Source organism: Oncorhynchus mykiss, chromosome 7 (assembly GCF_013265735.2).
Source record: "Oncorhynchus mykiss isolate Arlee chromosome 7, USDA_OmykA_1.1, whole genome shotgun sequence".
Classification (NCBI taxonomy): Eukaryota; Metazoa; Chordata; class Actinopteri; order Salmoniformes; family Salmonidae; genus Oncorhynchus; species Oncorhynchus mykiss.
The window spans coordinates 38,155,914-38,172,447 of record NC_048571.1 but is presented as its reverse complement, the minus strand read 5'-3'; the positions used below and the strand labels follow the sequence as shown (position 1 = coordinate 38,172,447).

General features: G+C 43.9%; 3 protein-coding genes across 9 annotated transcripts in view; 1 reads left to right on the top strand and 2 right to left on the bottom strand.

Annotated features, from left to right (window-relative positions):
- LOC110527710 (dnaJ homolog subfamily C member 16) overlaps positions 1-2,265 on the top strand; it is a 29,318-nt gene extending 27,053 nt beyond the window's left edge. For all 7 annotated transcript variants that reach the window (XM_036983201.1, XM_021609164.2, XM_036983199.1 and 4 more), the window contains exon 16: positions 80-2,265. In XM_036983201.1, the coding sequence (XP_036839096.1) occupies positions 80-647 (568 nt within the window). In that variant the 3' untranslated portion in view covers positions 648-2,265. The remainder of the gene's footprint in view (positions 1-79) is intronic.
- Positions 2,194-9,833, bottom strand: LOC110527709 (cytidine deaminase). The gene is made up of 4 exons (XM_021609163.2): positions 9,542-9,833; positions 8,469-8,580; positions 4,537-4,594; positions 2,194-2,774 (listed from the first exon to the last, which is right to left on the bottom strand). Exons 1-4 carry the CDS (start codon positions 9,729-9,731, stop codon positions 2,634-2,636), a joined length of 501 nt encoding a protein of 166 aa, XP_021464838.1. The 5' UTR covers positions 9,732-9,833; the 3' UTR covers positions 2,194-2,633.
- A 1,716-nt stretch (positions 9,834-11,549) lies between these two features.
- The window catches only part of LOC110527708 (trypsin-like), a 32,519-nt gene continuing 27,534 nt past the window's right edge, over positions 11,550-16,534 (bottom strand). Inside the window, exons 3-6 of the mRNA XM_036984429.1 lie at positions 16,313-16,463; positions 15,798-15,939; positions 15,413-15,670; positions 11,550-12,252 (exon numbers count right to left, since the gene is read on the bottom strand). Coding sequence (XP_036840324.1) covers positions 12,100-12,252; positions 15,413-15,670; positions 15,798-15,939; positions 16,313-16,463 — 704 coding nt within the window. The 3' untranslated portion in view covers positions 11,550-12,099. The remainder of the gene's footprint in view (positions 12,253-15,412; positions 15,671-15,797; positions 15,940-16,312; positions 16,464-16,534) is intronic.

The following is a 16,534-nucleotide window of genomic DNA, read 5'->3' as shown; positions in this document are numbered from 1 at the left end:
TAGTGATTAGTGTATTTTTGTGCCACACCCACTCTGTCTCTGTCTGTGATTGTGTCTGTCTCTCTATGCCCACCCTCAGGACCCAGACCCTACACTTCTCCTTCCTGAATGCAGACAAACACAGCCAGTGGATGCCATCTCTCTTGGAGTCTTGTCCTACTGCAGCCCGGGTCCTGACCCACGGAGAGGAGGAGGAAGGGGGAGGAGGTGAGGGGGATGAATATTCCTCTCCCTTCTCAGGTCGTCCCAGAGACTTCACAGGCCATGTTCTGGCACTCAATGGACACAAGAAGTACTTCTGTCTCTTCAGACCTGTCTTCACTGGGGACACGGACACTGGCGGAGAGAGCTCAAGCTCATCATCTTCATCATTTGACGAAGGCTCCAGGAGAAAGTCTCGGTCAAGGTCGCGATCCCAGTCGAGCTCACGTTCAAGGTCCAGGGAGGAGGGGGGTTTGTCGGGTAGGGGTGGGAGGGGTGGTGGGCGGGCCTCCAGGGCTACCAGTCTGGAGGTGCACCATAAGCTGGACAGGCTGGGGCTGTGGATGGAGAGGCTGATGGAGGGGACTCTGCCCAGGCACAGCGTCCCTGGCTGGCCTGGGTTGGACACCACCTCCCCAAGCTCCAGCCCCGCTCCCCAGAACTGAGGAACCACACTGGACCGGACCCGACCGGACCCATATGAAGTGTAAATGAGATTTCTGCAGCTTAAACGTAGCCAGTAGTCATTATGCAAAGCCAATGAATAATACAGAAGATTAATATAACCCTATAAAGTATACTAACCTTGTCCCAGATCTGTTTGTGCTTTCTTGCGAATGCCAACTTCAGGTGTGACAATGGTCATAGGAGTTGGCCAGATGGCACAAACTGATCCGGGACCAGGCAAGAAACTGAAGCTCCATTTACCCTATCACAACAATCATTTTTTACTTTAGCTTTAGGGACTGTAGTAGGTGACGCTTCAAATGCACTGATCTTGCCATTGTCTTTCATAGGAGGCTGTTAACCCGGAATTAGGGCTTGAGACAATTGACGTGTTGCACTGTAAAGCACTGACTACTGTATGTTTGGATATTTGGTTGTAAATAAACACCAAGGACCCTATTCAATAACCACCAGCTCTTAGGATTTAAAGAAAGGGGGGGGGGGGGGGAGTATATTATGTGCAATTCAGAGGAGGCTGGTGGGGTGAGCTATAGGAGGACAGGCTAGGTTAGGATCCATGTACTGAACAAAATGATGTGAAGCAAAAAAAAAATCTCATGTACAGTTTTAAACTAGGGTCCTGTTCAAAGGAATACATGTTTGAAACAGGAAAAGCACACTCGTTTTTGTAGCACAAATTCAGGTATGACCTCCCTTTTCACGACATTTCCTCCTATTTCATACTTACTGAACTTTTACCACAGTAACGCTGGACTAAGGTCAGTTGGCTTATTCTTTCCTAATGGTTAGGACTTGGGGGTGCTAAACTGTTCCTAGCTGGTTGAATAGAGCCCTTGGTGTTCTCTGCTGCTGCTCAGGGCCAGGTCCCCAAGCTGGAGATCTCAGTACAACTATTTTATAAATATTTATTTCCCTTTGCAGATCAGGCAGAAAGGTTGAATCATCCTTCTGTCTCGTTTCTTTTACTTTTGTTTTGAGTCCGTGCCCTTAAATATACCGCTATAGATTTTATTGCATGTCTTTGTCAGAAGAATATTCTGTTTTGTCACCGTGAGATTTGCAAAGCTCCATCAACTTTATTCCACAACTCTTTCCTTCCTGTACCTCATGATGTGCTTGTGAACCATGCTTGTGTGATGATGAGTAACCTTGCCTGAGACCTGAAGACTTTGGTTAAGACTTTAGCTTAGCGAGCTAAACAGTCTGTGCTTGAAACCGTATGGTCCATGGTTCAAACCCAGTTGGTCACACTTGCACACAAGGTTTGCATAAGATGTCCTTTACTTACATTCTTGCTACAGAATGATTTCCCGCTCGCTAAGTTATAGCTAGATATAAACTACGTAGATATTTCACTTTGCCTGCCTTTTCATTTGAATGTGTTTCTCATGTCCATGTCCAATATTGGTGCTGATGAGAGATTTAATCCAACGTAAATTTGAGGAGTTGAACTGTTTGGGAGAGTCTGTAGTACTGTAGTCCATTTTAAACGATTAGTATGAAATGATGTGAAATATAGAATTATTTGATGTGCTGTTGCTATTTATTTGATGTAACTATGCTTCCTAACATGAATAAACATTTTCTAAATCTTTATCACTCACAGTAATAGATTGATGTGGAATAAAGATACCAGCGAAGTGTGACAAAATATTATACATGTATTGGATACAAATTGATCAATGTACTGTCAATAACATACTGAAATCTCGATTACACATGAACAATGAAAATGCATAAATATACATCGTTGACATAGCACTACTGTCCAGTGGGGCTGTTTTTCTGCAAAGGGACCAGGACGACCGTGCTACTAAAAATGTCATTTTTCTGAATTGGAGTTCTCCATCCCGTTACTCCCAATCTACCTTATATCAAAGATTTGTGGAAAATATATAGATAATTTACAACTTAAGTGTATTTATCTACCCCCCCCCCCCCCCCCCAGTGGTTGTTATAACAGGTTAATACTCGTTGGGGATCTTGACGACTTTCTTCATGGACAGGTCTTCTGGTCCGAAGGAGACAGGAAGCAGCTCGCTGACTTTCATCTCTATGTATGAGCCGTCTGGCTTAGTCAGGTACACGTCCCAGTTGGCCCCAAACTGGAGAAAAACACGTTGTACAGTGGGGCAAAAAAGTATTTAGTCAGCCACCAATTGTGCAAGTTCTCCCACTTAAAAAGATGAGGCCTGTAATTCATCATAGGTACACTTCAACTATGACAGACAAAATTAGAAGAAAAAAATCCAGAAAATCACATTGTAGGATTTTTAATTAATTTATTTGCAAATGATGGTGGAAAATAAGTATTTGGTCAATAACAAAAGTTTATCTTAATACTTTGTTATATACCCTTTGTTGGCAATGACAGGTCAAACGTTTTCTGTAAGTCTACACAAGGTTTTCACACACTGTTGCTGGTATTTTGGCCCATTCCTCCATGCAGATCTCCTCTAGAGCAGTGATGTTTTGGGGCTGTTGCTGGGCAACAGACTTTCAACTCCCTCCAAAGATTTTCTATGGGGTTGAGATCTGGAGACTGGCTAGGCCACTCCAGGACCTTGAAATGCTTCTCCTTCATTGCCCGGAGGGTGTGTTTGGGATCATTGTCACGCTGAAAGACCCAGCCACGTTTCATCTTCAATGCCCTTGCTGATGGAAGGAGTTTTTCACTCAAAATCTCACGATACATGGCCCCATTCATTCTTTCCTTTACACGGATCAGTCGTCCTGGTCCCTTTGCAGAAAAACAGCCCCAAAGCATGATGTTTCCACCCCCATGCTTCACAGTAGGTATGGTGTTCTTTGGATGCAACTCAGCATTCTTTGTCCTCCAAACACGACGAGTTGAGTTTTTACCAAAAAGTTATATTTTGGTTTCATCTGACCATATGACATTCTCCCAATCTTCTTCTGGATCATCCAAATGCTCTCTAGTAAACTTCAGACGGGCCTGGACATGTACTGGCTTAAGCAGGGGGACACGTCTGGCACTGCAGGATTTGAGTCCCTGGCGGCGTAGTGTGTTACTGATGGTAGGCTTTGTTACTTTGTTCCCAGCTCTCTGCAGGTCATTCACTAGGTCCCCCCGTGTGGTTCTGGGATTTTTGCTCACCGTTCTTGTGATCATTTTGACCCCACGGGGTGAGATCTTGTGTGGAGCCCCAGATCGAGGGAGATTATCAGTGGTCTTGCATGTCTTCCATTTCCTAATAATTGCTCCCACAGTGGATTTCTTCAAACCAAGCTGCTTACCTATTGCAGATTCAGTCTTCCCAGCCTGGTGCAGGTCTACAATTTTGTTTCTGGTGTCCTTTGACAGCTCTTTGGTCTTGGCCATAGTGGAGTTTGGAGTGTGACTGTTTGAGGTTGTGGACAGGTGTCTTTTATACTGATAACAAGTTCAAACAGGTGCCATTAATACAGGTAACGAGTGGAGGACAGAGGAGCCTCTTAAAGAAGTTACAGGTCTGTGAGAGCCAGAAATCTTGCTTGTTTGTAGGTGACCAAATACTTATTTTCCACCATAATTTGCAAATAAATTCATTAAAAATCCTACAATGTGATTTTCTGGATTTTTTTTCCTAATTTGTCTGTCGTAGTTGAACTGTACCTATGATGAAAATTACAGGCCTCATCTTTTTAAGTGGGAGAACTTGCACAATTGGTGGCTGACTAAATACTTTTTTGCCCCACTGTATATGAAGCATCAGCAAAACATTAGATTAAGTTTCCTGCTCTATAACTACTTTGGTCATCAGAATGTAGGCATTGTAACAGAAGTAGACCTACTACACCTACAGTATAGATGAATGACAGACCATTTCTCTTCCTCCTAGGATGCAAGGCTTGAATGATGCTTACCTCTCTCATGAACTGTCTGCAGCCACCGCATGGTGAGATGAACTGGTCATCTAAGTCACTGCAAACAAATTGATATGAAGACATTTTACAACACCGTCAATGAGAAGAATGCTATTGTCCTTGCACTGCAACATGCAGGTTGGCATGTATTGGGGTGACTCATACTGGAGGCAGCTCTGCAGAGTGGTCACTAGCTGGCACAACCGCAAAGTCATATATAATCTCATTTTAAACCCAACTGTAAACTTAACCACACTGTTAACCCTAAATGTCAACCAATTTGTTTTTTTCCTTACATAAATTTTTACAATATAGCCAATTTTGACTGCAGCTGGCCCATCTAGCGGAAACTGCTCAGTTCTGCCTCCAGGGCGAGACTCGTGACGATAAACGTCAACCTGCCTCGAACACATTTGTATAAGAACATTGATAGTTACCAAGATGTTATAACACTATACTGACACTAGGAGTCAGCATTAGACTTGAATTATTGAGATGAGGAATGTACACATATCAAAATGTATTTATCACACTCGCCGCATACAACAGTCTTTGAGTTTACAGTGAAATGCTGGCTTGTGAACCTTACCAACGATGCAGAGTCGTAATTTTTTTTAAATCAAAAAATAGTAACTAACACAAGGAATACAATACTCAAGAATGGCGCTACATACAGGGAGTATAAGTATCAGGTCAATGTGCAGAGGTACTCGAGGGAGATACATGATACAGTGCATTCGGAAAGTATTTTTTCCACATTTGGTGACGTTACAGCCTTACTCTAAAATGGATTAAACACATTTTTTTCCTCATCAATCTACACAAAACCCAATAATGACAAAGCAAAAACTTAAAAAAAAATGTTTGCAAATTTTTAAATCGTGGAAATATCACATTTACATAAGTATTCAGACCCTTTACTCAGTACTTTATTGAAGGGCCTTTGGCAGCGATTACAGCCTTTGGTCTTCTTGGGTATGACGCCACAAGCGTGGCACACCTGTGTTTGGGGAGTATCTCACATTCTTCTCTGCAGATCCTCTCAAGCTCTGTCAGGTTGGATGTGGAGCGTCGCTTCACAGCTATTTTCAGGTCTCCAGAGATGTTTGATCGGGTTCAAGTCCTGGCTCTGGCTGGGCCACTCAAGGACATTCAGAGACTTAGCTCGAAGCCACTCCTGCATTGTCTTGGCTGTGTGCTTAGGGTCGTTGTCCTGTTGGAAGGTGAACCTTCCTGGTCCTGAGCACTCTGGAGCAGGTTTTCATCAAGGATCTTTCTATACTTTTCCCATTCATCTTTCCCTCCATCCTAAATAGTCTCCAAGTCCCTACTGCTGAAAAACATCCCCACAGCATGATGCTGCCACCACCATGCTTCACCGTAGTGATGGTGCCAGGTTTCCTCCAGACGTGACGCTTGGCATTCAGGCCAAAGAGTTCAATCTTGATATCATCAGATCAGAGAATCTTGTTTCTCATGTTCTGAGAGTGCTTTAGGTGCCTTTTTGGCAAACTCCAAGCGTGCTGTCATGTGCCTTTTTACTGAGGAGTGGCATCCGTCTGGCCACTCTACCATAAAGGCCTGATTGGTGGAGTGCAGCAGAGACGGTTGTCTTTCTGGAAGTTTCTCCCATTTCAACAGAACTCTGGAGCTCTGTTAGAGACCATCAGGTTTTTCCCTGACACCTCCCTGACCAAGGCCCTTCTCCCCCGATTGCTCACCTTGGTCGGTCGGCCAGCTCTAGGGAGAGACTCGGTTGTTCTAAACTTCTTCCATTTTGAGTATGATTGATGTCACTGTGTTCTTGGGGACCTTCAATGCTACATAAATGTTTTGGTACCCTTCCCCAGATCTGTGCCTTGACACAGTCCTGTCTCGGAGCTCTACGGACAATTGCTTCGACCTCATTGCTTGGTTTTTGCTCTGACGTGCACTGTCAACTGTGAGACCTTTCCAAATCATGTCCAATCAATTGAATTTAGGTGGACTCCAAGTTGTAGAAACGTCTCAAGGACGATCAATGGAAACCGGATGCACCTGAGCTCAATTTCGAGTCTCATAGCAACGGGTCTGAATAATTATGTAAATAAGGTATTTATATTTCTGTTTTTGTCTTTATGCGGTATTGTGTGTAGATTGATGAGGAATTTTTTTAAAATCCATTTTAGAATAAGTCACATAACATCTGGATAAAGTCTAAGGGTCTATATACGTTCTGAATGCACTGTATATACACAGGTATGTGGACACCCCCTTCAAATGAGTGGATTTGTCTGTTTCAGCCACACCCATTGCTGACAGGTGTATAAAATCGAGCACACAGCCACGCACTCTCCATTGATAAATATTGGCATTAGATTGGCCTTACTGAAGAGCTGACTGAAGACTTTTAACATGGCGCCATCATAGGATGCCACTTTTTTAACAAGTCAATTTGTTAAATTTCTGCCATGATAGAAGCTCCCGCGGTAAACTGTAAGTGCTGTTATTGTGAAGTGGAAACGTCTAGGAGCAACAGCCGCCAAGTGGTAGGTCACACAAGCTCATAGAACAGGACCGCCAAGTGCTGAAGCGCGTGGTGCGTAAAAATCTTCTCAATTGCAACACTCACTACCGAGTTCCAAACTGCCTCTGGAAACAACGTCAGAACAATAACTGTTCGTCGGGAGCTTCATGAAATAGGTTTCCATGGCTGAGCAGCTGCACACAAGTCTAAGATCACAATGTCAAACGTCGGCTGGAGTGGTGTAAAGCTCGCCACCATTGGACTCTGGAGCAGTGGAAACGTTTCATATGGAGTGATGAGTCACGATTCAGCATCTGGCAGTCTGACGGACGAATCTGGGTTTGGTGGATGCCAGGAGAACGGGCTAGGCCCCTTAGTTCCAGTGAAGATAAATATTAACGCTACAATGACATTCTAGACAATTCTGTGCTTCCAACTTTGTGGCAACAGTTTGGGTAAGGCCATTTTCTGTTTCAGCGTGACAGTGCCCCTCTGTGCAAAGCGAGGTCCTTACAGAAATGGATTGTTAAGATTGACTCTAGAAGAACTTGACTGGCCTGCACAGAGCCCTGACCTCAACCCCATTGAACACCTTTGGGATGAATTGGAATGCCAACTGGGAGCCAGGTCTAATTGCCCAACATCAGTGCCCGACCTCACTAATGCACTTGTGGCTGAATGAAAGCATGTCCCCGTAGCATTGTAAGTGGTAGCTCTAGGCTTTAGCTCAGAGCGGATGTTGCCTGCAACAAATGCTTTTTGGTTGGGGCACGTTCTTATAGTCACTGTGGGGGACGACATCGTCTATGCACTTATTGATGAAGCCTGTGACTGTTGTGGTAAATGGCTCAATGTTATTGGATTAATTCCAAAACATATCCCAGTCTGTACTAGTAAACAGTCTTGTAGCCTCGCGTCTGCTTCGCCTGACCACTTCCTGTTTGAGCTTTTGTTTGTAATCAGGAAGCAGGAGAATGGAGTCATGGTCAAATTTGCCAAAGGAAGGACAAGGGAGGGTCTTGTATGCATTTCTGTGGGAGAATAAAAGTGGTCTAGAGTTTTATCCAGCGCCAATAGGGGCGCTAAGTGAGGTAGGATTGGTTTTAAGTCTCCCTGTGTTATTCACCACCCACCAGAAACGCTGAGGTGAGCGGTTTCTTGTTTGTTTATTGCCCCATACAGTTTGTTGAGTGCCAGAGTGGTGTTGGCTTGTGGAGGAATGTAGACAGCCGTGTAATTATGGATGAGATCTCTCTTGGTAGATAAGTCTGCAGTTTACCATGAGATATTCTTTATCAGGTGAGCAAAAGCTTGAGACCAGTTGTTATTTATGAAAAAAACACATACTGTCTCCTTTCGTTTTCTGTTGTCTGTCATAGGAAAGAGCAGGTGTTCTTAATCATTTGTACACTCAGTGTAGAACTACCTGGCGATAGCGATGGCCTTGAAGCTACGGCGTCCCTCTGACACTGCTTTAGCGATGGCGTTCCTCTCTGCACACACACCCAGGTTGTTACACGCGTTCTCCACATTGCAACCTGAAGAGACGACAGATCACATTTACTGTCATGCACAGCGCTTTTCACTTGGTTTCAAAGGGCTTAAAACAAAGGCAAAGCAGACAGAGCTGAAGACGTCTCCCCTGTTCCCTCTAAAGATCTTATATGATTGGTCAATTGATGGATTGGTTGATTTGAAAATACCAAGCATCCTCTTGCAAAAAATGTGTCTTCAGGCCAAGGAGATTACTTGGTTTCGATTGTTTTCTCCTAATTAATCATTAACAGGTTATGCAAAACCAGTCAGTCGAGAGCACAGTGTACTCAACAAAGTTATTGAAGTCCTTTGAATTTACTGACTGTTCATGTATTATTAAATAACATAGTTATGCTTGTGCAAAAAAAGGCTTCTTGCCCACTTGAGCTAAATTCCATTCTGACTAGATTCTAACGGACTAACTGATTAATTTCTGACTGAGTAAATTCCAACGCTGAGGGAACAAGTGTGAATAATCTACAGAACTGTAGAACACAGACAGTTACATCATTCTGAACATCACAGGCCTGCTTCATATGTGGTTATTCCTTGGTTCAGGAACGTTGAAACATTGGATTTTACACACGTACATATTCCTGCTCGTGATTAGAAGCAATCTTTGTCACACATTTGACAATGTAAACTTTACAGGGTAATAATGTATTTTACAGAGTGTGGGATATGCCTATTTCCTGGTTATCGATCTATTCTAAAGTTCTTGATTAAAATGTAGACGTTCTGTACATTTTTTACTTTACTGTAACACGTGCATCTAACGTGGGATCCTTTTCCACGAAGTCTTCCCAGTTCAATGTTGTAGCTAAACGACAACGCGTTCCCAGTCAACTTACCTGGTCAAATAGATCGAACTAAACGTATACTGATTGTCAGCTGTAGGTATTTTCTTTTAAGAAGATCAAGTAAACTCAATCAATAGATTTGAAGTGATAGATGATATCTCACCTGTGAACACTCTGCCGTCGTGGGCCAGGAGGGCAGCCCCGACCCTGAAATTGCTGTAGGGACAGTAGGAAAACTCCTTGGCCTCCAGGGACTGATGGATAAGCCCTTCTACCGTTACCCTGTCTGGGAGGTGGAGGAGCTGCGACCCCTGGTCCTTACCATGGAGCATCTCGATCGGCAGGTCTCCCATACTGACTCTGAGTCTGTCTGTGGTGTGAATCTGTGGGTGTTGGTGCCTGTGTCTGTTCTTGTTGAGTTTCTCTGACTTTCTGTGGAGGTATGAGTATGTCTTGTACTGTAATAAATCGGGGGAGGGTAGCTGGGGGGTGGTTTATTTCTTTATAGCCAATCCCTGTTACTTGTATATCCTCCCCCTCTCTGATGGATCTAGGTGGGTAGGGTGTGTGTGTGTAGCGGGAAGGGGGTGAGTCAGCTGCGTGCTGAGCTGAGTGAACTCTTGTTGCACAACCAGTAGGATGTTGCATATTGTTGCCTCAGCTTACTGTAAATGTTTTCTTTGTGGCAGTGTATAAAGTTCACAGAAGGAGGTTTGTGTGCTGGTAAAATGTATATTTTTTTGTAGATGAGTAGCTAGTGATTAGTGAAGAGACAGCTTGGTAAAAATAATTATCTTTATTGTTTTACTGGGAAAGCACAGAGAAAACCCAAAATAACCTTACAAACGTTATTTATCCACAGATGAAATGGATAAGAAGTACAGTGAGGGAAAAAATAATCGGATCCCCTGTTGATTTTGTACATTTGTCCACTGACAAAGAAATGATCAGTCTATAATGTTAATGGTAGGTTTATTTAAACAGAATAACAACAAAAAAATCCAGAAAAACGCATGTCAAAAATGTTATAAATTGATTTGCATTTTAATGAGGGAAATAAGTATTTGACCCTCCCTCTGCAAAACATGACTTAGTACTTGGTGGCAAAACCCTTGTTGGCAATCAGAGGTCAGATGTTTCTTGTAGTTCAGGAGGATTTTTTTTGGTTTTGAGGTTGTTTTTTTTGGTTAGAATTTTACCCCTTTTTCTCCCCAATTTCGTGGTATCCAATTGTTAGTAGCTACTATCTTGTCTCATCGCTACAACTCCCGGGCGGGCTCGGGTGAGACGAAGGTTGAAAGTCATGCGTCCTCCGATACACAACCCAACCAAGCCGCACTGCTTCTTAACACAGCACGCATCCAACCCGCCCACCAATGTGTCGGAGGAAACACCGTGCACCTGGCAACCTTAGTTTAGCGCGCACTGCGCCCGGCCCGCCACATGAGTGAGACAAGGATATCCCTACCGGCCAAGCCCTCCCTAACCCGGACCTCGCTAGGCCAATTGTGCGTCGCCCCACGGACCTCCCGGTCGCGGCCGGTTGTTTTCTTGGTGACTATGGTCCCAGCTGCATTGAGATCATTGACAAGATCCTCCCGTGTAGTTCTAAGCTGATTCCTAACCATTCTCATGATCATTGCAACTCCACGAGGTGAGATCTTGCATGAAGCCCCAGGCCGAGGGAGATTGACAGTTATTTTGTGTTTCTTCCATTTGCGAATAATCGCACCAACTGTTGTCACCTTCTCACCAAGCTGCTTGGCGATGGTCTTGTAGCCCATTCCAGCCTTGTGTAGGTCTGCAATCTTGTCTCTGACATCCTTGGAGAGTTCTTTGGTCTTGGCCATGGTGGAGAGTTTGGAATCTGATTGATTGATTGATGGATTGCTTCTGTGGACAGGTGTCTTTTATACAGGTAACAAACTGAGATTAGGATCACTCCCTTTAAGAGTGTGCTCCTAATCTCAGCTCATTACCTGTAGAAAAGACACCTGGGAGCCAGAAATCTTTCTGATTGAGAGGGGGTCAAATACTTATTTCCTTCATTAAAATGCAAATCAATTTATAACATTTTTGACATGCGTTTTTCTGGATTTTTTTGTTATTCTGTCTCTCACTGTTCAAATAAACCTACCATTAAAATGATAGACTGATGATTTCTCTGTCAGTGGGCAAACGTACAAAATCAGCAGGGGATCAAATACTTTTTCCCCCTCGCTGTATGTGTTTGACAAGACATACAAAATAACATATTAATGAAAATATGATATAGAGGGAAATATGTCAACTAACAGTGCAGACACAAATGTTTTAGTGTGTCTTAAACTCTCTTTCTGTTTTGGTGACCGGACAAAAGAAACCATGTTTTTCAATGGCTGTACGTGGGTTTTTCTTATTCAGAAAATGATTACATGGGCTGTAGGTTGATCACGTCTATACAGTAAACCCGTCTGTCTGCTGATAACACTATTACCTAGATGCTTTCTATCAGCAAAAAGACTATCACTCACTTTTGACATATTCAGTACAGCATTCAGTAGCCATAAGAGAGATGATAGACCTGAGTGTATTTTTTTTCCCGTGTTTTCTATGTAGTTAAGAAAACTGGTGGTAATGGTTTACAGTGGGTAGTTCCGTATCTATGTCCCATATCGATACACTAACAGTTTCTGTACATGTTATCCCATTGTGATCCTTACAAAGGAGGAGACGGCGTCGCTAGCTGTCGTTCTGCATGATCCACTTGATCCAGCTGATGTACTTCCTGACCTTGGTGTAAACGCCAGGGAAGTAGGGGTTGGCACAGCTGATGCCCCAGGACACGATGCCCTCAAAGTGCCCATTACAGATCAGAGGGCCGCCTGAGTCACCCTGATAGAATTGATGTGCTTTAATATCCACATCAAGAAATTTGCTTGCCGTACAGACATACTTGGCATACGCACATCACAACATGTGTCCAGACCTGGGTTCAAATACATGTGTTTTTTATATAATTATTTATGGTCACACTTTATTTGGATAGTCTGGATTTTTGTCTGTAGATGCTCTACAGATGGTCATACTATCTGTTGATAAGCAACTGCTTGTTAAGGTTAGCTTTAGAATAAGGGTTAAGGTTCAGGCGAGGGTTAGGGTTAGAATAAGGGCAAGGGTTAAGGCTAGGGGTAGAGCTAGGGTTAGTGGATAGGGGCGGTCGGTGCCGTTTACTATGAGGGAGGAACATGAACATGGCCTTATTTCTATAACAGCATATTGGATGACTGTCATTCATATTCCATTCACCCAGCTCAATGTAACATCAATAGGTTCAGGCTACTACATGATACTCGTATTTTCCCTCTATCCATCATGAGGTTGCTACAACCTAGCCGATGAATGAAAGTTTACATGAGTGCACAGGTTGAGTAATCAAGGTGTCAGACAGTGACACATTCAATAAAACTTTGCACACTTAGCTGCGTCTAGCTGGTCAAGGGTGTTACCATTAGTCATCTCATAGTCAACATAGCTACTAAAACTAACACGTTAGTAAACCCTCTACAGTCAGAAAGCAGTTTAGCAGTTACTCTGGCGCGTCCCAGTAGCAAAAAATGGATTAAACCAAAAGCTGACTCGGAAGAGTTCCAGTGTTGTATAGCCAGCTAGTTAACATAGCATCCCTCTCTGTTTAAGCTCTCTTTGAGTAGGCTAAACTAGCTAGCTGCATTGATGCTAGCTAAGTGAAGGTGGAAAACAAATATACTACAAAATATAGCTAGCATTCTCTCTATCTTGCTTCTCCTTAATTTTGGAAGAAATTAACTTGTTCAAAGCTGTTCAACTATTGTCTTTCTCTTTGATTCAACTAAACTCAGCAAAAAAAGAAATGTCCTCACTGTCAACTGTTTATTTTCAGCAAACTTAACTTGTGTAAATATTTGTAGGAACATAAGATTCAGCAACTGAGACATAAACCAAACAATTTCCACAGACATGTGACTAACAGAAATTGAATAATGTGTCCCTGAACAAAGGGTGGGACAAAATCAAAAGTAACAGTTAGTATCTGGTGTGGCCACCAGCTGCATTAATTACTGCAGTGCATCTCCTCCTCATGGACTGCACCAGATTTGCCAGTTCTTGCTGTGAGATATTACCCCACTCTTCCACCAAGGCACCTGCGAGTTCCCGGACATTTCTGGGGGGAATGGCCCTAGTCCTCACCCTCCGATCCAACAGGGCCAAGACGTGCTCAATGGGATTGAGATCCGGGCTCTTCGCTGGCCATGGCAGAACACTGACATTCCTGTCTTGCAGGAAATCACGTACAGAACGAGCAGTATGGCTGGTGGCATTGTCATGCTGGAGGGTCATGTCAGGATGAGCCTGCAGGAAGGGTACTACATGAGGTAGGGGGATCTCTTCCCTGTAACACACAGCGTTGAGAGAGCCTGCAATGACGACAAGCTCAGTCCGATGATGCTGTGACACACTGCCCCAGACCATGACGGACCCTCCACCTCCAAATCGATCCTGCTCCAGAGTACAGGCCTCGGTACAACGCTCATTCCTTCGACGATAAACGCAATCCGACCATCACCCCTGGTGAGACAAAACCGTGACTCGTCAGAGCACTTTTTGCCAGTCCTGTCTGGTCCAGCGACGGTGGGTTTGTGCCCATAGGCGACGTTGTTGCCGGTGTTGTCTGCCTTACAACAGGCCTACAAGCCCTCAGTCCAGCATCTCTCAGCCTATTGCGGACAGTCTGAGCACTGATGGAAGGATTGTGCATTCCTGGTGTAACTCGGGCAGTTGTTGTTGTTGCCATCCTGTACCTGTCCCGCAGGTGTGCTGTTCGGATGTACCGATCCTGTGCAGGTGTTGTTACACGTGGTCTGCCACTGCGAGGGCGATCAGCTGTCCGTCCTCTCTCCCTGTAGCGCTGTTTTAGGCGTCTCACAGTATGGACACTGCCATTTATTGCCCTGGCCACATCTGCAGTCCTCATGCCTCCTTGCAGCATGCCTAAGGTACGTTCGCGCAGATGAGCAGGGACCCTGGGCATCTTTCTTTTGGTGTTTTTCAGTGTCAGTAGAAAGGCCTTTTTAGTGTCCTAAGTTTTCATAACTGTGACCTTAATTGCCTACCGTCTGTAAGCTGTGTCTTAACGACCGTTCCACAGGTGCATGTTCATTAATTGTTTATGGTTCATTGAACAAGCATGGGAAACAGTGTTTAAACCCTTTATAATGATCTGTAAAGTTTGTTTTTTTATGAATTATCTTTGAAAAACTGGGTACTGAAAAAGGGACGTTTCTTTTATTGCTGAGTTTACTCACCACATTTTATGCAGTGCTAGCTAGCTGTAACTTATGCTTTCAGTACTACATTAATTCTCTGATCCTTTGATTGGGTGGACAACATGTCAGTTCATGCTGCAAGAGATCTGATAGGTTGGAGGATGTCCTCCGGAAGTTGTCATAATTACTGTGTAAATATGGAAGGGGGTGAGAACCATGAGCCTCCTAGGTTTTCTATTAAAGTCAATGTACCCAGAGGAGTGTACCCAGAGGAGGACAGACTGCTAGCTATCCTCCGGCTACACCATGGTGCTACGCTACAGAGTGCTGCTAAGGCTGCTGTAGACCATTGCAAAACAGTGTGTTTTAATAAATTATTTATCTGGTCACGTGAAAATATTTACTATAGTTTTATCTATAGTTTTAAATACTATTTTAAATGACCTGTATTAATTGCATGAGAGTGTATTTGAGTATTTTCAAATACTTTCCAAGTGTATTTTCAAATACATTCCCATATTCAACTACTTAATAATTGAAATACCTTATAGTATTTGAACCCAGGTCTGCATACGTCATGACATAAAGTACCTTACAGTCTGACATTCAGAGACAGGCTACACATTCCTGTCTCCATACTAGCATTATACTTAGAATGTACAATATGCCGATACATTACTTAATTCTAAGTAGTATAGTAGTGTGTATTATGGACACTGAAATAGAGCCACAGATCTCTTCTCTCTCACCTGACAGGAGTCCTTCCCTCCGAAGGGAGAGCCGGCACATAGCATGTTGTCTGTGATCCTGAAGTAGTAGTAGTTCTGGCAGTTGGTGATGACGTCAACATCCACAGCTTGGAGCACGGGGGACAGGTAGTAGCTGAAGATATTGGTGACCCCCCAGCCGCTTACCGTACAGGTCATTCCCTGTTGTAACGGGGGCATGTCCACTCTGGGCAGGATGGCGGGCTTGATGTTGGCGTTGAGATTCACGGGCCTCTCCAGCTGATGGAGGGATGGAGAGGGAGAGAGAATTGATTCACTTGTTCATTAATTTATCCATCAATTAATCAGACCAATAGATAATATACAGAGCGGGAGTACAGGGAAACCAAAGCTACTATCAGCTTACTTTGAGCAGCATGATGTCGTTGTCGAACGTCCTGTAGTTATACATGTAGTTGACCAGCACATTGGAGACGTTGAACTCCTGCTCAAGGCCTTCCACTCTGGATAGACTGTGCTCACTCAGTACCACTTTGATCAGGTATGCCCTGTGGATCGAGAGAAGCGGAAGTTAGGACTCCAATCTGGCAACTAGCATGAATCATTCCACTGAATTCTAAAAACACACTCTGTAAGATGTCCTGCTGTTCAATGGTTATTTCAATAAATAGTATATCTATTGATTGTTGAAGAATATACATTAGAAATGCCCTACTCTATCCCATAGTACAAGAGGTAGTCTCACTTGCCAGAGGACTCTAACCCCGTCCCCAGGCTCAATTGTTACCGCATAGGTTCGGAGAGAGAGCCAGCTGGTGGACCAGATTAGCCAGACTCACAGAGCTCCAGACACAGTGGCTGTGGGAAGCTACTGTCCATCAAAGCAACTGTACAAGGTGAAATAGAAGTTTAATTACTCACGGTCTCCAGCAGTGGGCAGCAGACACCACCCACTGAGGGTGTATGAGGGTCCCTCCACAGTAGTGTAATTTGTTGTACTGGATGGAGGCTTGGTAGGTTATAGAGTAGGGTGTTACCTCCAGACCCCCAATGATCCTCTGGCCCAGTACTCCTAAAAGGGGAGGGATGGTGGAGGAGGGACAAAGGAAAGGGGGCAAGAGAGAGTGGTGGTGGGGAGGGAGG